Below are 20,556 nucleotides of genomic sequence, written 5' to 3'. Positions count from 1 at the left end.
TTCTGATCGGAATTAATCTGATAAGTAAACTGTTACAAAAACAACAATTAGACATTTCAAAGGCTGTACATTTCATTGACCAAGTAAAAACTTATTTTGAAAAATTGAGGAGTAACAAAGGATTAGAGATGATTCTTGTTGATGCTAGGGAAATTGCTGAGGTTCTAGAAATCAATCCATCCTTTGAAAGAGATGCAAACAAACTACAACCTAGAAAAATAAAAAGGCAGTTTGACTACAAGTCTTAGGATGAACCTCATCTTGATCTAAATGAAGCATTCAAGAGGAACTTCTATTTCTACGTACTTGATAGAACAATTTCTTTTTTGGAGGCAAGATTCACTCAACTTCATCAACACAACATTTTTGGTTTCATGTATGACATTGAAAGTGAGGAAGAAGAAGCATTTTTGAAAAAAAATTATACGACTTACAAATCATACTAACATAGACGCCTTTCAACTTAACTAAGAATTGTTGGTCATTATATCCATTCTATTGAAAGTCTAAGGGAACCAATGAAAATATTAGTGTATTTAGCATTCTCTTATTTAGATGAAAACTTCTACGTAGCCCTCAGAATTGTCCTCACTTCTCCAGTTACTGTTGTCTCAGGAGAAACGAAGTTTTGCAAAACAAACTCATCAATCATTACCTAAGATCAACAGTGTCTCAAGAATGATTGGTTGGCTTGTCGTTGATTTCAATAGAATATCAGATGCTCCAAAAGATCAGTATAGATGAAATAATGAAATATTTTGCCAAAAGAAAAGTACGCAAAGTGTTACTGTAGTTCTAGGTTGGTCTGTATGTTTGAATTCTTTATATTATTATATTATAGATGTAAGTTGACTTGTACTTTTTAAAATCATTTTGAATGGTAGCATCTCAGCCTTTCATCCGGAGGTCCCAAGTTTGAATCCCGGTCAGGCATGACATTTTCACACACGCTACAAATAATTCATATTCTGAAGAATGCCTGACGGTGGATCTGAAGATTAAAAAAAAATTCATTGAGAAATTTTACTGTAATATTAAGCTATATATTTTATTATTTATAAAAAAAAAATAAAAGTTGTTTATATATGTTCGAAAAGAGATAAGAGAGTTTTAGGAAGCCAAAAAAATGTCTTGCACTGGTAAACATTTTGTCCCGAGACGCCCACATTGTATGAATCATTCTTGGGGACCTGCTAATAATTATTATTGCAAAATGAAAAATATTTTTGAAACAGATATGATAATAAGGGCCGATCTCCATGGCGCAAGTGGTAGCGTCTCGGCCTTTTATCCGTAAGTCCTGGGTTCTAATCCCTGTCAGGTATGGCATTTTCACACATGCTACAAATCATTCACCTCATGCTCTGAAACAATACGTAACGGTGGTCCCGGAGGTTAAAGAAAAATAAAATAGATGATAATATGACAAAGAGCTTGGTTAAATGACTAATTTCCCTTCTACCTGAAGTTCATCATTTTCTTCTCTATCCTAATTTAAGCTTTTAGGTAACATTTTAGAGAAAAAACATATTTGCCTCTTCTGATATGCAGCCGCCAGTTTGAATAGTTATAACTAATAACCCGGACCTTTGAGTAATATTTATAAATTCAGAATATACGAATTTATGCAACAGAAAAATGCTCCTTATTACTTGCATGAAATTAGAATTCTTTGCATGTAGCTGATATTAATAGTGAGTGCTTATATTACAATCTATCATGGCAAACTTACTTTTGAATGACAGTTAATTAATTAACCTATAAACATACAACTGTTTTGTGAAGTTGTATAACCTGTCGTAGGAAAGTAATCGTTGTCAATGAGTAGCACTGATATTACGAGTGAGAAAGTATAGGTTATACTACAATATTGTCACGTGTGGTTTACAACAGCGGTAAATTCTTTCTTGTCAAAAGTGCCCATGCATCATGAAATTATTTACGAATTTAGGTAATAGTTCGTCACTTAAAGTGTTAATTGCCGCTAAATTTGCCGGCAAAAATGTAGATCTTGAAGTAGTTAAAGTTGACGGTAAGTCAAACTTCCAGATTTTGTGTTTTAAAGTACATTTTTTGATGATTTAATAATTTATTGGTGTTAATGGGCGTTTTTGTGTGTGTCTCGTTGCCTTTAAATGGGCAGCTGTTGGGGTTTTTCCCAAACAGCTTTTCCTTACGTATTGGGATACAAGCTCACTGTATATATTACAGGCTAACCTGTATTTTTTTCTATTTCATGGTATAAAGCATAGTTCCATTTTTAATTTAACACTCATCTTTTATAGGAAAGTCTGTGGGATGTTATGACTCAATAATTTTAATCTATATTGTATTTTTATGCTTCCAAATTTAGTACTTTTAATATACCATAGCTTTTATCCCATTATTCATGTAGGTAAAATATTAAGACAGTTTGTACCTCTTTTTCGAAATGTACCTTTTTTTTTCGAAATGTACCTCTAATTCTCCATAAAAATTAATCAGGAAATAGTATAATCAGCACCTGATTTTTTCATTAAGTATTTTATACTGCATTTTATCAGTATAAGGTATTTAGAATGTTACATACCAGTAATTATTAATTTGTTGTACCAGAATTTATAAAAGCCTTATCACCATTTGTGAAAGTAGACCTGATGCAAGAAGAATGTAACTGCAGAATTCACTAGGAGATTGGCATACACACTTAAAGTTGTACAGTCTTAGACTAAAGTTACATTTTGACAGTGCCACTGAAAAATCTGTATTAAATTCGAGTGCGATGAAATTCTAATTCCAAAACTGAAATCCCATATCAGAAGTAAATACTTTTATATGAGAGGCAAAGGGAATGTTTTACCATTCGCTTACTTGTTTCCATCAAAACCCCAGCAAAATCTCATAGAGCAACTTAAAATGTTTGAAACAGAGAATATTAAAAACAATTTAAGCAAATAATTTGAATAATCTGATCCATATTGTAAAGTAATATGTTTAAATAAAGCTCCATAGAACTTATCCTTGCTTATTTCATGAGTTTTAATTTTTTGCTTAATTCTTTTTTTTTATTTTGCAGCAATCTAATTAAAATTGCATCATCAATATTTAGACTGAGTAAAAGCCCTCTAAACTTAAAATTATCGTGTTTGTAAAAATCAAATTTTATTTGAGTGATCAGTTATAATTTAATTCAGCTAATTTGAAGATTTCTTTAAATAGTTTTTTTAGAAGCTGGAAAACACATGTATTAAATTGAGGATTAAGCATGACATTGAATTTAAGTATATTGTATATTTAAGTATACATTGTATATTTTGGTTATTATTTCAGATGAAAGGTTCCAAAAACCTCGTAGATTACCTGTTTTTGAAGTCGATACTCATGAACATATATTTTCAACAAATGCTACATGTAATTTTTTGTTACCATGCAAACCTGAATTATCTGCTGATGTTAATTTTTGGTTTGATTGGGAGGCAGTACAACTTCAGGTACAGTTGTAGACTGAGAATTTATTTGTGCTTATTGCACATTTCTTACTTATGAATTTATAATTTAATTATCAGGTTGTTATTATTTGTAGTAAGTCTTTGGTTGAGTTAATGATCCGATTAAGGCCAGACTTGTTTTGTTTGCCTCATCAATTTTTGTGCTTTTTTATAGTACGCAAGTGATTTTTTAAGTTGGTTTTTGAATTAAAACCATGTTATTTTTAATGTCTTTGAAATTGTTTAGCAATTTAATTCAGGTAACTTGTATTTTTTTTAACAAAATGAAAATTATTGTTACTTACAAAACGAAATATTGTGTACTGGAATGGAATACTCTGTTTGTTGATCATTGTGAGTATGTGTGTATTCTCTTTTATGAAATGTTGTGTCTAAGAAACAGGACTTATAATTGTATTGGTGATTGGTTAATTTTCTTGACGCCTATCCAGAACAACTTGTGCTTGATAAACTGAATTAAATGTTTGACATATCCATAATATTAAACAACACATAAAGTTTAATAATTCTCTTTAAGATTTTACAGTCTACTCATAGTTATATTTAAAAATTATTTTTATCACTAAATTATCTAATTTACTTTAATCCTTTTTTAATTTGTTTCATTGTATGCAAGAATGATCTCCTTGATAAATTTTTCAATAAACATATTGTACAGGAAATTCAAACAGAGATAGTAAAAGAATTTTTGATGAAACAAAAAGTGACCCAGTAATTAACTTTGCCAACTTTTTTTCACTCCTGAAGTAGATTAAAATCTTCTTCCAGTTCAAATATTGAGTTTTCTATAGTATTTTTCAGCTATTTGTACCATATGGCATGGCAATTTTATTGTTTTAATTTATTATCAATAAAATTGATAATAAGGAAATATTTATGTAATATTTCCTTGTGATTTTACTTATTTCGGTTTTAGCATATGTCATAGGCACTTTCCATTTATGCTGTGTTTTTATATTACTGGGTTTTAGTTTTTAATTTAATTTTTATTTATTTACTACATAAATCCAGGTACTGATGATGATGTCCAGGTGCTGATGATGATACTTTGCTGTGAGCCCAGAAAAAATAGATTCTTTCAAGTCACCTAATACGATTAACAATAAACTTAATATTTTTAATAATTTTTTAGTCAGCTTATTATATCTAAATTTTTATGAATGGTCAATGCAAATCCAGCCGGTAAATATTTGTTTTTTTCTAGTGTAAACACATAAGCATAAACATGCTTGGTGCTTTTAGTATGTGATGACATATCTTCTTTCTATAGGATATTAAATATTAATTTGTATTTTATTGTGTGATCTTTTAGGAGGGAATATCAAATTTTGAACAGTGAAATGCAGTGACTTATATATTTAACAATTTTATGAATGCACTAACAAACGATAAGAATAAAATTCATAAACTAGTAAAACATTCAAGTGTTTCTAAATAAAACTAGACATTCAGTATGGATTCAAGTGTCACACTATATTGGTGACTGGGAACCATGTTACTTACGGAATATGCCAAATTTATGAACTTTGTTTTATTTTTATATTTATTTTATTTTATTCATTGTTTAAATTTTTTAATTTACTTTTTGTTTTGTTTCAGCCTACTCTAGTTAGATGTATTGGTAGTAAATTTGATAATCAACAACTAATGAAACTGTTTAGTGTTCTGGATGGTATATTAGAAAAGCAGTCTTACTTGGTAAAGGTATGTATGGTTGTAGTTTTTATTTATAAATATATGATTTATTAATTAAAAGTAGTGTTATTTAAATTTTAAGATTTAATTTACAATTTTGGATTATTGGATTATATTCCATGGAAAAAATCACTGTTAGCATAATGTACTTATATTTTATTATATAGATGGTTGTTTTGTATGATGAGCTTCATGAATCCATGAATATATTATATCCATGTTTTAAGTAATCTTATACATCTATTACTGGACAGTCTTAATTATTATAAGTTAGTACTATTTTTTTTCTAATTCTGTTTACTATTTTTCTTATGAGTTATTTTTATGTGAGGTCTTATCAATCTATGATTACATTTTTTGCCCCTTTATCAGTTTCTTTTCGTTCTGGACAAGTATTTTATTGTTAAAATACTACCTTATATACGAGGACTGTTCAGAAAATAACTGAGTCTTTTTAATTACATCCCAACAGAGATTTAATGACGTTCGGTTGAGGAGGTTATGTCTTGCATAACCTCCTCTGTAACCACATGTTGGATTGTTGATATCTCATTTAGTTTTCATGTTATAATTATTTGAGTGCAACGTGTTTAAGTGGAGCAATGATACAACATAAAATTTTGCGCGAAACTGGAGAAAACTTCCACAGAAATATTTCAACTTTTGAAACAAGGTTATGGAGGTGATCCTGTGGGTTATACGTAATGTTACGATCGGTTTTCATTATTTAACATTTAGTTGAAGATAACCCTCAACCTTGTAGTCCTTCGACTTAAACTGATGATACCCATGTTCAGAAAGTCAATGATTTGATGCATGCAAATTGCTGATTGACTGTCAGAGAACTTGCAGAAGAGGTTAGCATCTCAATTGAATCATGCTATGACATTTTAACTAAATAATTGAACATGCATCAAGTTGCAGCTAAGTTTGTTCCTCCTTTGAGACTGAACAGCAGAAAAAACATCGAGTGGACTTTGTTGGCAACTTCTTGAACATACCAATGTTGAAAGATTCATGGAAAGCATCATAATGGGAGACGAAAGCTAGGTTTACAGCTACAACATTGAGACAAAAGTTCAATCATTACAATGAATTGGCAAAGGATCTCCAGACCCCAAGGTAGCACGTCAGTCTCAATGTAATGTCAAAGTTATGGTCTCTGTTTTTTTCAGTTGTAGTGGAATTGTGCATTTTGAATTCTTACGCCTCAGGGTGAAGCAGTGAACTGCGTACTCTCAAGGAATTTTATAATGATTACATGAAAAAGTCCGCAAAAAGAGATCAGAGTTGTGGTGAGAAAATTTTTGGTTCCTTCACCATGACAATGCGCCTGCATACTCAGCTTTGTGCCAAAAATCAGTTTCCCTACTCGCCAGACCTGCTTCCTTGTTATTTTTTCTTATTTCCGAAATTAAAATCAGTGATGAAAGGACACAGTTTTGAGACTATTGATGACATTAAAGCAAATTCGTCATGGAACTTTAAAGGCCATTTCAAATGAAGCTATCCAGGACTGCTTTGCGAAGTGGAAATACCGCTGGGAAAAGTGTGTGAATAGGGGAGAGGAGTACTTTGAATGTGACAAGGACCAATAATCTGTAAAATTAATAATAAAGATTAAAAAAAAAAAAGTTTGGTTATTTTCTGAACAGACCTTGTATCTTAATTATATGTTTCATATATTCAACTATTTCTTTCCCTTATGTTTTTTACATCATACAATTTCTTTTACAGAATACTAATCATGAATGTCTTAATATGTGGCATACCATATTTCTTTGTAAAAGATTCTTTATAAATTTCTCTCTAAATCATTGAAGACCATTTCATTTTAAATTTGGTGATCCATTTAATTTTGTAACAATTTATAACAATAAATAATATAACAAATAACAATACCATTATAACTCTTATACCATTATAACAGTTATGTGTGTTTGTAATATATCAAATTACAAACATTCTTGTCAGATTATTTTTCACAGTTTCCATTCTTTAAATTTATAGTTATTTCCTTTATGTCTCTTCTGTTTAATGAATATAGTGTGTTATTAATAGTATTGTAGAATATTTTAAGTATTTAGTTAATATTTTTTAATATTTTTAACCATGTTTTACTTCCAGGATAATTCATTGACTGTTTGTGATATATCAGTATGGTCTACAGTTTATCCAGTATTAACTGATGCTAAAATTTCTGGTTCTTTTATTAGTAAATATAAAAATGTAAATGATTGGTTCCAAAGATTAATGGAATTACCTCACTTTAAGGTATGTTCAGTATAAATTTATGTACATTTTTGGTACTTTGTTTGGTAATTTAAAAAAAATAATTTTATTATTATTAGTCAGTAGATTTGACAAAAAAAAGTGAGAATTTTTGGAACTAGCGGCTTGGTGAACTTGTCACATTTTTGACTTCGTTCAATATTTAAGAAATATAATTTTAAACATTTTGTATGAATATTTATATAATATTTTTTTATCTGTATAAAACTTCCCTTCCTAGTCATGATAAGAACAATATTTTACATGTTTTTGCTTTTATTTAAAAATGCTCTGTGTACTTAATCAAACATTTATTCTGATGTTGAACATGCTTAGTTTATATTTATATATAAATTTGTATTTTTTAACAGTATCTGTATCTTTGTTATTATTTTTTCCTAATTACTCATATTATTAGTAATGTTTGTTTTATCACGTATTCAGTTACATTGAGAAATATTATCTTTTTTAAACTTTTTATACTATTATAAAAATATTTTGTTGCACTGTCTGGTGGGATTTTTTACATGAATTCGACTACCATCATTATATTTAATTTTATTTACACTGGATGAATTATACAGTACTATTTTATTAATCTGAATTTTGGTGTGCCAAATTTCTAATAATTCGAGTACAATTAGAATTTAGTATCAAACTTAATTGGAGAATCAAAATTAACACATTTATTATAGAATAGTATTTATTTGTATTCATGGATAATGATAAAACATTACTTATTACATCAGTTTTTGTACTAAAACATAGCATGTTAATCATTAAACATATTAAGATAAAGTAAAGAAATCCCATTTGGATATGTAAACAAATTATAATACTAGAAAATGGAATATTGTAAATTGGGCAGTTGCATTCCTTTTTGGCAGGAAGTAAGGAATAAATTTTGTTACAAGAATTTGGGGTGTAGTCTGTTAACCTCTACCTATTTAAAAGTGTGCTTTCTGAGTAGTATTATTAACCAATGTATGTGATATTGATGTTATTTTATCTTTTATTTTCCAGTGAATTTATGAACAAAATGATCTCTCATTAAGAACATTTTATTGTGCTTGTTTGCTTACTGCTCTCTGTATTAAACAATTCTTATTTGTGTGTATCTAATTAATATTTTTTTCGTGTATCAGGCACATGTGTGTGTGTCTAATATATAATTTCTTTAAAATAGTGTATATAATTTTTTTTAAATCACAGAATTAAAAAAAAAATTAAGTTAAACATCGGTATAACTAATCTGCACTTTCATTTAAATTAATTAGTGCATACTATTACATGTATTAATAAGTACTATTGCGTATAAATTAATACAAGTGTTCATATTGCAGCATTTATTCTGCATTTTTTAACTGTAAGTTTTTGCTAGTTTTATATATATATTTATTTATATTTACTATTATCTGCTTTATATATAATTATCTTCAAGTCTTTTTGTACAGCTTTTGCTCTACTCAACTCTCTCAAAATTTACTAAAATGGAAAAATCAACTGTTCAACTAATTTAAATTGTCATAAAGTATGGTTTGTCAAGCTAGTTCTTTTCCACAAGATTTAGCAATAAGTTGTTTTTGTCTGTTGAAATGTAGCTTATATATGTAGAGCATATAGTTTAAAAAAACCTGTTAACTGATAGACAGCATTTTCTCTTGAAATTCTTCATTTTGACCTGTAGAGATTATTCTTAAAGTATATTTGTTTTCTTATGGAATACTGTATGCTTATGTCTAAATTGATATTTGAATACAGATTATAATAGATTTTAACTGTTAAATATATTTTTATTTATTTTACTTTAGGACGCTTTAAGTGTGTTTAATGTTGGAGAAGGTGTGTCATGTCTACAAAGTATTGCATCGGCAGGTTGGTTTCCATCAATTACAGTTCAAGAAGTGTCTGAGAAATCACCTACACACCAGTCCTCTGCAACATCTTTAACATCAGATGTAACTATCATATTACTTTGAATTTAAAATATCCTACTCTTTTTTCCTTTCAACATCCATATCATGAATCCTCATTTAAATTACAAATATGCTGTGGTAAATGGTAACTCAATACGTAAAAGCTTTTTATAAATTATAAATTTTGTTTAAAAGTTTTTTATTTTTATTTTATTAGTTCTAATATGGAAAACTTACCTACACCAGTATTCACTTGTATCATACTAATTGATTTTTTTTGTTGATTTTGGATTTGTATTTTACCCTTAAAAGTAAAGTGTGGTTGATGATTTCTAAGAAATGTTTTTGCATATATTTTGACATAATTGTATTATTATAACTAAAATATAAACACTAAAATTACTCAATCCAAATTTAATATTTTACTAAGTAAAGTTTTATGAGAAATTTTTTTTTTGTGAATATTAGCAGTTTTATAGAACTTTTGAACTGGTTTTGTTGACTTTGTTTATTCTATTATGCACAACCTCTTATGATTATGTAAGTTTTAAATTGGTTAAGACTATGAATGTTGCTTCAGAGTATGAATTTCAAGCACTGTACTTTTTTTTGGACTTCCAAAATATGATACTTGTTAAAATCTATAGGTAAATGTTTGCTTTGCATGATGGTAGTAAAATGAATGAAAAATAATATAAAAATGATGTTAATGCTTTAATGAAATTAATGTGTAAGGAGTGTTCCAGGCAACTTTTGATCATTTCCAACATCTTGAACAAGATTTTTATAGTGCAATAAAAAAAAATTATTGAGTTAACATCTTAGATTTGGAACTGAGTTGTAATATTTTCATTTAAAAATTATGATCAATAGGCCTTAATTTTCAACAAGCCCTGACATATGTATTTATGTATATAGTAGTTTGATTTGAAGATAATGTTATGAGAAGTATACTGCTTTGTTCTCTACTCATATAATAGTGGCACTATAGTTGTATGCAACTATCATCCTGTCCTGAAAAAGTTAGAAGATATTGTCAGCAAGAAATTATGGATGCTTCTTGAAAATATTGAATATAAATATTAATCAGTTAAACTGTATTAATGTCTGACTAACACAAATATAAAGTCATAAAAATTCTAGCAAAATTAATTATTCTAGAACCTTTTTTCTATTTTATTCACTTTTGTAACTCATTTCTTAATTTTGTTTTATTATTTTAGGTCAGTGGGAATATCAAACCTGCTACAGATGCTGAATTAAAAGAGGTAAAGGAGTCATGGAATAGAAATGTACCCATTAAACCAAAACCAGCGGTTTCTCCAGTGTGAGTAAATTAATTTTTTACATTAATTAGATTTATATTTGAAAGCATAACCTAATGATACAGATTTTAATGAAATTTTTTAAGTAGATTAGGGCTAATACAAGTACCAGCTTTTTTATAGGTTGGTTAAATTTTGGTGGTACAGTATTTCTTTAGCCCAATTTTTAAAACTTCAATTGTTTTGTTTTAGTTTTAAATAGATTAGTATTAAACATTCTCAACTACAGGATATGAAAGAATATAATACACATTCTATGTGATAGAATACACAATCATTTAGTATGAAGTTTTGAGTATTTATTATTTTTTTAATATTTGACTTAGCAATAGTAAAATATTCCATAATATTATTTTTTAAATCATAAACACTACTTGGAAAATTCTTATTTGCTTATTGCAATGTATAGAATAACTAAAACATGTAGAATAACAATCAGTTGTAATAAAATTTTAAAAACTATGACTGTTTAAATATATATGTATGTATTTCATAAATCTTGATGCAGTTTTAGAGTTTTACTAAAAGATAACAGGAGAGTAGAATCAAATAAAAAGCATGTTGTATCCATGAATAGTGAAATAATATAAAAAATTTTGAAACTGTATATTTAATGTTGTTTCCATCTTGCTTTGTGTAATATAACTTTTTGAGAATAGTTTCAGCATTAGTGAAGTTTATATTTAGTACATATTCATTGATAATGTATATATGAAGAATATACGAGGCAATGTTTAAAAGTAAAGGTCAATCTGTAAACTAAATGAGAGTTGATAAAATAAAAAATTTATTAATGGTTTCAAATAATTATTACATGCTTTTATTTTACTACATTTCGTTTCAAACACATTTGATATTATAAAACAAGCTCCTTCAAACCCACTGCATAAAATTCTGCCACCTGGGATTGTAGCCACTTTTGCACCAAATTATCAATCCTAAAATTGTTGAGGTGCAAGCTAGATTTTGAGATGTAGGAAGAGATTGTAATCACTGGGCACCAGATCAGGACTGTAAGGGGGATGATCTAAAATCTCCCATCTGAATTTTAAAATTATTTCTGTTTTGGATGCAGCCATGTGTGGTCATGCATTATTGTGAAGAAGAACAACTCCTAATCTCAGCATTCCCAGTAATCTGTTTTGAATGACACAATGCAGGTTAGAAAGTGTTTCATAAAAGACTTGTTATGTGATGGTTATTCCAGGTTTCATGAAATCAATCAGAAGCATTTCTGGGACCCTTTTGGTCCCAGAATACAGTTGCAATGATTTTCCTTGAGACTGGGTTGTTGGAATTTTTTGGTTTAGGTGAACTGGAATGATGCCACTGCAGGATTGTTTTGTCCCAGCATTGACATACAAAATCCATGTTTTGTCACCAGGGAGATATGGGAACAAAAATTCCCCCTTGTGGTTAAAATGGTTGTGAAAAGCATGTGCAGATGTCATTCTGTGATCTTTGTGAGCACTTGGCAACATTTTCAGCACCCATCATGGTCACAGTTTGCAATAGCCTAGTGTGGCTAGTAATGATTCTCAAGCGCTGTCTTCAAAACTTCTTGAAATTCTAGAGAAAGATTACCATTCATAAAATAATGATTTTCTCTCACTTTTTGCATTCACACATTCAACAGTCTGTCTGGACACTAGGCTTACCACTTCTCTGTTTGTTGTAAATATTTGAGTGCCTTTCCTTAACCTCACGACACCATTAACTTACTTTTCTCTCATTTATTGCTGTAGTCCCATATGTTTCACACAGTTGATAGTGAATTTCGCAGCATTATGTCCTCTTGCTTTTAGATATCTAATCACTGATCAAACTTCATAACTAGCAGGATTTGTTATTATTGCACTCATTTTAACACATTGTCTCACAAAGAAAAACAGTCAGCTGACAGCAGTGTGGCGGTTTCATGCCCAAAAGACCACTTACAGCTACTGTGCATGTGCGAACCAGTCATTGTTGCCAATCACTATTTATAACTCTTTTGAACTGTGCCTTATACATAGTGAGTGTTATAACATATGTCTTATTTTCTTCATGTTGGACAATAAAATTGTCTGACATGAAAATAAAAAAGATCTAATCAAGTTAAAATTGATTTCATTTTCAGATTACCAGTCGCTGGTGAACGAAATGTGCTTGTTACATCAGCATTGCCATATGTTAATAATGTCCCACATCTTGGTAACATTATTGGTTGTGTTTTGTCTGCTGATGTATTTGCGAGGTAATTGTTTCTTAAAAATCATGTTTTACTATAATATTTTATTAATTAAAAGAATAAGTGGCTGATGGTTATCATGAAATTACATTATTGTGCCTTAACATGTTTTCTATTTTAGTGTTGTTGAAATGTAAACAAAACACATGATTTCTTGAATGAGTATTAAAAAAAACATCTACTGATCTAGAATAACAAATTGATTTTTTTATTTATAAAAATTGCTCTGATTTATAGTAGAATAAAAGTAAATGTTGAAAAAGTTGATTTATCTGTAATTGTATTTATAAATTTGCCTGAGAAAAACCAGTTGAACTTGTTCATAAATGGTATAATTTTCAGGCTATAAAGCTTAATCGTACAGAATATTATAGATGTATTAATTATTGATTTTTGTGTTATGGAGAAGGTATGATTATTTTTTATTGTATACTTTAGTGAATTATACAATAGAAAAAATATGCAAAAATTCATAAAAACTTTTTGTAAGAAACTACAAGAGACAGGTGAAACTACAAGATACAGTGAAACTTCCAAACAGTATTTAATATCAGGACCAGAAAATGTGTTGCTGTTTGGAAGTTCTGTACTTCAGATTGTTCCACAGAAAGGTAGTAGTAGTAGTAAATGACATATTTTGTTTTACATCACCTTCATGATTGTTTTTTTTACAAGTAAATAAGTGTAATATGAATGGTGATGTAATAATAACTTGTTATTGTAATCCTATGCTCATTTGGTCGGTGTTCTTACCAAAGCCTTGTAATGTAAAGAAACATTACACTCTTCTAAAAACACACAGTGTCAGATAATGTCTCTTAGCTGAATAAAGATATATATTACAGAATACCTCTACCTTTTCTGATTAGCCAGACATATGTAATCTAAGTTTATAACTACAGGGTTGGGGTGTTCAATAAAATCTTATTGAAATTTTCTTGTTTTAGGTATTGCCGTTTAAGGAACTGGAATACCTTATATATATCTGGTACAGATGAATATGGTACAGCCACTGAAACAAAAGCACTTGAGGAAGGTTTAACACCCAAGCAGATATGTGATAAATATTATGAAATACATAAAGCAATTTATGAATGGTTTAATATACAATTTGATCATTTTGGCCGTACTACAACACCTCAACAAACTGAGTCAGTGGTATCCTTTACATTTTGTTTCATATTTTTTTATTTCTTTCTAATCAGTTATCAAATCTAAACTCAAAAATACAGATAATACGCAAAAGATAATACAGTGTATACAGTTTACGTGTTATATATTGAAAGTCCATTCTTGGTTTTATATATTAAAAGTCCATTACTTGGGATATAAACAATTTCTCAGGAAAAATAACAAATTAATGCCTATTATTTTAACATTTTTTTTCCAATCATACAAAGTGAACAAGGATAAAGGAGTATTATTTAGTAATAATGTACCTTTTCTGTTTATTAAAGTCAGTTGAGTTTTATTGGCAACAGTGACTGAATTATAAAGCTGTAGAAAATTTATCTTGCAATCACCCTGGGTATTGACAGTTGCAGTTCTGTGAACTGAAATTAGTATGGTATATGTTTCAAGCGAAAAAGCTAGCATTTGAAAAAATTATGCTATATAATTAATTTACTGGAAAATATTGATTTTTACATCTCATTAAACATTGTTATTTTTTGCATTATTCTTTGGGAATTTTCTATTTATTGGCAGAAAAGCTGCAAGAATTAAAGCAACCATTTTTACCCGTTTCCTTAATAGTGGAACCAAGTAGATTTAAGAACAAGAGTTCTGCTGTTATTTAAGTCTGTTTGGTTTCAACTTTACAAATAGGAAACTTTCTAAATCATTGAACTGTTTTAACAACACTTCTACAGTGTGAATATAATTTCAGTTAACAACAAAATGAAAAAAAGGATTGGAAAAGAAAAGAAATTTGATTATAAATGATGACAATTAGTTTCTGTTAGAAGTTTTGCTGTATAACAACTCAGAGTTATACAGCAAAGCAGCTGTACAAGCAAATATAATTCCTGCACTGTATTTCATGTTTATAACAAACAACTGGCATTCTTTTCTAATAAAACAGTTGCATTCTCTCCTGTTTTAATGTTAATTCTTTTTTCCTTTATCCATCTCATTGTTATTTGAAATTATAAAAGTAATCATGTTATCATGATGATAATTAAATAGTTAACCGTAATGGTTGATACTTTATTATAAAATTACCGTATCATGGTATTACATAACAGTTGTGATAGTATTGTTAGAACATAGTTTGTGCTTAAATAATTTCTTACACTGAGTGCTAAAATGCTAACTTTTTTCATATGGCTACTGTATTGAAAGAATGTTTAATGTTTACACTTTATTCTTAAATTTACTTGAACTCTAAATTTTGATATAATCTTAATAAAATTATGGAATATCAAAGTTGCACTACCACAAAAATTATACTTTGCTATAATTCTTTTACAGGTTTTGTAAAAGTAAATTGTATTTCTCAAGAATAACATAAAAAACTCAATTTTTATATCTGATTCATAAGACGTACTCTTAAAAGATTAACCACTTTTTATTAACAAATACTATAGCACTGTGAACAAGAAATATTACATTCTTATTATGTATAAGCTCTGAGACCAATTTTGCCAAAAATTGTTTTCTTTCAGTTTTGTACATACCAATTTTACTATTAATTTAAAAAGGAAAAAATATCTAAAATTAAGATTGGGAAGAAAACATTCAGAATTTCATTTTAATTTTCTTTATCGTGGAGCTTTTCTACCTGCTACATTTTTTTTGGAGAGTTTTATTAGAATGCAATTGGTTGTTTGAAAAAATAAATTTGTAGATAACTGTTTGTTTATAAACTTCTTTTCTAGTTCAATAAACAATTTATTAATTAATTAATTTTTTTTTTGGTTTTACAGACTTGTACAGGAGTTTTTTAATGTAATACATAAAAACGGCTACACTTCTACTCAAAAAGTAGAACAACTACTTTGTGAAAACTGTGATAGGTAATTTTAATCCTTAGCTATTATAACCTTTTTTCCAGTGTGTATATTATTTCTGAATTAAATTAAGATTTTATATTCAATAGTATAGGTAATGTATGGTATCATGATTTTTACTTTTTTTAAAATTTAGCAAAATCGGCAAAAAATTTATTTTATTTACTCAAGTCTTCAAAATAGACTAATGTTTTCAGCAATAATTTCATGATTTTGTGTAAATCGCTTTCCAGCTAGCCACTTCTTCATAATTGGACAAGATAATAGTCTGAAGGTTCTAAGTATGGGAAATGCAAGTGTTCTAAGTAAGGGAGAAGTATTTCAGAATGTAATTAAAATAATTTACCTGTCTCAGTTGTAGATAAGTGAGATGGTGCATTGTCTGGTGAAAAAGAACCTTTATTCTATGGTAACATATTTCTTTATTTCCTGATTTAGATGATCCAGCTACAATACATAATATTGACCCATTATTGTTTTACCCTTCTCCAGAAAGTTAATGATGATAATGCTATGAACAATCCAGAAGACAGTGCATCTCTTTTTCTGCTGTTGGAACTTGAAAATCTCACGCATTTGCAGTTTTCTAATTTCCATCACCATATGCCTTTTTTTCTATGTTTTCTGCAGTCATAACTCAAAAGCCCATCCGGAAAACTGCTCCGAAAATAACAACCCCTTGTAAACTGTTTTAATTAATAGAGCTGACTACAGTAACATTTATCCAATATTCAAGAATAGTTGAATTAGATTTAAAAAAGTTTTAGGATAAACTTTTTTTAGCTTTGATTGAAATTTCAGCTATGTCTTAGCTAAGATGTAACTAATATTTGTATGCGTTCTGTTTATTCTTGATGAAAAGTGATTTTGTTCAATTTATTCACTCGTGTTTTCACTTTATTGAACAATTTAATGTATAAAAATTAAACTCCACAACAAATGTTTTAGATATTTTAAATGAAGGTTCCAACTCTGGCTCTACCATATTTTTTTAAATTGATTCCTTTAGGCTGGATTTTAACAAAAAATTTCAAACAGACTGAAATTTAATAGAATAAAATAAAAAATAACTTTTACTGGAATTTTTTTTGAACTCATTAAGTTTTAAGTTCATCTACTGAGTGTCATTTTGTTAATGATTACACCTAGGAAAAAAATATGTCTGATTTCTCTTTGTATTCAGGTTTTTAGCCGATAGATTTGTTGAGGGCACTTGTCCAAAATGCAGTTATGATGATGCCAGAGGGGACCAGTGTGATGGTTGTGGTCATTTAATTAATGCCACTGAGCTTATTAAACCAAAGTGTAAAGTTTGTCAAAGTACACCTGTCATACGCATGTCTGAACATTTTTTCATTGAATTACCTAAAGTAAGTATTTTTTCTTTAGCAAGAGGATTTTTATTCAAAATTCCATACCCTTTACTGATAAGAAGTATTATGCAAAACCAGTATATTTGTTTTTATATTGTATCTTTAAAAGTTTAAGTAAAATTTTTCTAAAATTTCAGGCATTGAATATGCAACACTATATATAACAGTATAACAGTAACTACTATATAACAGTATATTTTCCAAATATACTGATGATTTGTATACATTAAACATATATTAACTTTATTCATTTAGGGGACAGCAATGTAATAAATTCATATCTATCTTGTTTAGTGTCTGTTGATTAATTTTCTTTAAAAAACTTGTGTTCTTTTTTTTGTGATCTATGTTTACTATGATCAGGTAAACACAAACATTTTTGTGATTTCCATTCACAGGTAAACTATGTTTTATAAATGTAGTTATTTATTTATTTTATTAATTGGCAGTTCTTGAAAAATAGTGGTAATTAATTATTCTTTTTAATTATTTTTATGTAATTGTAACTGAACTTATTTAATTAGCATTAGTACAAGGCCATTTATTATTATTTTTTTGTAATCATGTCAAAGTAATCAGTAAATCTCTTTAAAAGAGTTTAAAAATACTTGTAAAATATTATACATTTTGTGACTGAAAATAAATTAACTGCTTATTTTTGTTGCAATCGCATGTGTTAGTACAGAGTGAAAAATAAAAATATCAAAAGAATGAGAGTACAGGACAAAATATCAGCTTTGTAGAAGTAACCAGATATAGTTAGATCATTTGATGTGGATGATAGAAGATTGTTGATTGAGTACTTCCAAATGGATATTATTGAAGTTCTTAAATCAAGATATGCTTCATTGGAAACAGCCAATTGATACTGAAGTGAAAATGAGAGAACTGAATATTAATTTATAGGAAATTAGCAGAAAATTATGTTTAAAGTGGGAGAAGCAATTTGTGGTAGTATGGGTACCGTAGAGGTTCTTTTCATTTTTATACGAGATGTTATTTGATTATATATTATGGCCAAAAAAAAAAGTATTGGCAGCTATATACAATGCTTTAGAAGGTTATAAATTGACTTAAAGTTGAGCTTATAGCAAAGAACAGAACAAGAGTATCAATATTCTAGTTTTTATTTATTGACAGAGAACTAATAGTTTTTGATAGAGAAGACTAATGTAACAATTTAGTTATTTCTTATAATCAGGAAATTTTACAAAATATATTTGGCAGTTTCATCTCTGAATGTGCTTTATTAAAAGACTAGAAGTCTTAGAATGGTCTTATTTTATCATTTTTGTTTCTGTTTTATTATTTTGGTTGTTGTGTATGTTAAAAGTACTTAACTAGATATTTGTACTTTATTTAAAGGTTGAAAAAGAAGTTGAGTCTTGGTTTAGTGAAATATGTGAAGGATGGTCATATAATGCTCAGGTAATTTGTAAATCGTGGTTGAAAGAGGGCCTTAAATCAAGATGTATTACCCGTGATCTTAAATGGGGCATTCCAGTTCCTCTCCCTGGATTTGAGCAGAAGGTAAATAATTTTTTTTAATTATAAGAATTTGATTTTTTGCTGTTATTTATGAGTATATTTAAAAAAGTGAGTGTATTTAAAATTAATGAAATTTAAAAAAATGCAAGCTATGTAGCTTGCATTTTTTTAAATTATGTTTGTGATGAATTATTTAAAAACAATGTATTTTGTAAGAAATTAATAAACTGTATTTTTGAGAGATATAAATAAATTGATGATCTTTGAAGTAAATAATAACTTTAAAAGCATAAGTTTTTAAACAGATCATGTAAATCACTGTGTTAAACAGACATTATGCTTTATTCATTTGAGGATGGGGTTTGGTGTGTTGGTTACTTGTTTATTACTCTTCAGTTTTTACTATGTGTGGGTTGTATAATATAGTTATAAAATGGTCAGTTTTTAATTTCTGTGGTTAGTTTTTTAAACATTCATTAATTATTAAGAAAAAAATTTGTTTAATGTTTTTATTTTTATGTTTTTACATTAATAAATGTCTTATTTTCAGTTTGCTGCTCTAATTTTTTATAAAATTATGAAAACTATTTTAAAATATTTTATCACTGGTAAAGATCCTTTTCTTGTCTTGTGAAGAATCTTATAACTAAATAACTACTGGCTTAGTGGATAGTAATCAACATAAATAAATCTTATGTAATGTGTAATGCATTGTTTAGTGTATATTTGCAGTATGTTTGGGGATATTCACAAATATTTTTATTATTTTTGTTAAATAAAAAATTTTTTTATTGATATTTTTGTTAAATTTATTTAACAGGTATTTTATGTTTGGTTTGATGCTCCAATTGGTTATTTAAGTATGACAAAATGTTATACAGACAACTGGAGAAGTTGGTGGGAGTATGATGAACAGAAACAAGTTAATCTTTATCAGTTTATGGCCAAGGATAATGTTCCTTTCCATTCTATAATGTTTCCATCATCTTTAATAGCTGCTGGCAAGAAATATAACATGGTCAAACATCTTATGGCTACTGGTAAATTTAAAGTTTTTTTTTTAAATATAATTTGATAATTTTGTTAGGATTTTAGAATAATGTAAAGTATTAATTTTTTATGTATATTAGAGTTAGGTCACTAATATATTCTGATCTGTTGTGGGTTCATTGTTTGTGTCTAAAGATACTTCAATTTTATAGTAGATATTTCTCTTTCTTACTGATGCATGCTTGGTTAACCTAATACAAGTTGTGTGTGCTATGTTGTGGACATCCAAACTTTTGCTGTCAATCAGAGACACAAGTTCGTATAAGCATTCCTTTATTTTTGCATGTTTTGCTTCTTGTGCTGAAAGTTTTTTTTTACCATCTTTGGAATATTGTACATTGCTTGAGATATTTTACTAAAAGGAATTTTATGTTGCAAGTGCGATTTATCTTTTACCTAAACCTAGCTGAATAAGTTAAAATGTGGTAGTATTGTCACTTCTGTTATGTATACATTTACCTGACAAATTAACCAACCATTAGTTGGAGAGGCATGCTTCTAAAAAAAAAAAAAAACTGATCATAGTACTCAACAGTCTTTACTGAGAGGATATGTCTATATTGTTAACTAGGCTACGTGCAGCAGCTGATTGAATTATAAGTGTACAGTGAAATCATAAGTATTTTTTAAATATTGCTTTTTGTTCATTGGAATATGGAATTGTTTATCTTATTATAAAACACTACATGAGGTTGCTTACCGAATCATA

At 28.2% G+C, this 20,556-nt stretch overlaps 1 protein-coding gene across 2 annotated transcripts in view; it reads left to right on the top strand.

Moving 5' to 3' along the window:
• The first annotated feature begins 1,780 nt into the window (after positions 1-1,780).
• The window catches only part of MetRS (methionyl-tRNA synthetase 1), a 48,681-nt gene continuing 29,905 nt past the window's right edge, over positions 1,781-20,556 (top strand). Inside the window, exons 1-12 of one of the 2 annotated variants that reach the window (XM_075369431.1) lie at positions 1,781-2,032; positions 3,310-3,470; positions 5,088-5,192; positions 7,311-7,457; positions 9,266-9,412; positions 10,594-10,697; positions 12,815-12,931; positions 13,873-14,076; positions 15,853-15,942; positions 17,120-17,306; positions 18,675-18,839; positions 19,618-19,837. In XM_075369431.1, coding sequence (XP_075225546.1) covers positions 1,930-2,032; positions 3,310-3,470; positions 5,088-5,192; positions 7,311-7,457; positions 9,266-9,412; positions 10,594-10,697; positions 12,815-12,931; positions 13,873-14,076; positions 15,853-15,942; positions 17,120-17,306; positions 18,675-18,839; positions 19,618-19,837 — 1,750 coding nt within the window. In that variant the 5' untranslated portion in view covers positions 1,781-1,929. The remainder of the gene's footprint in view (positions 2,033-3,309; positions 3,471-5,087; positions 5,193-7,310; positions 7,458-9,265; positions 9,413-10,593; positions 10,698-12,814; positions 12,932-13,872; positions 14,077-15,852; positions 15,943-17,119; positions 17,307-18,674; positions 18,840-19,617; positions 19,838-20,556) is intronic. The other variant, XM_075369432.1, reaches the window with a different exon arrangement.

The sequence above is a fragment of the Lycorma delicatula genome, chromosome 6 (genome assembly GCF_047948215.1).
Source record: "Lycorma delicatula isolate Av1 chromosome 6, ASM4794821v1, whole genome shotgun sequence".
In the NCBI taxonomy this organism is placed as follows: Eukaryota; Metazoa; Arthropoda; class Insecta; order Hemiptera; family Fulgoridae; genus Lycorma; species Lycorma delicatula.
Note: the sequence above shows the minus strand (reverse complement) of the source record. Positions and strands in the feature narration are given on the sequence as shown.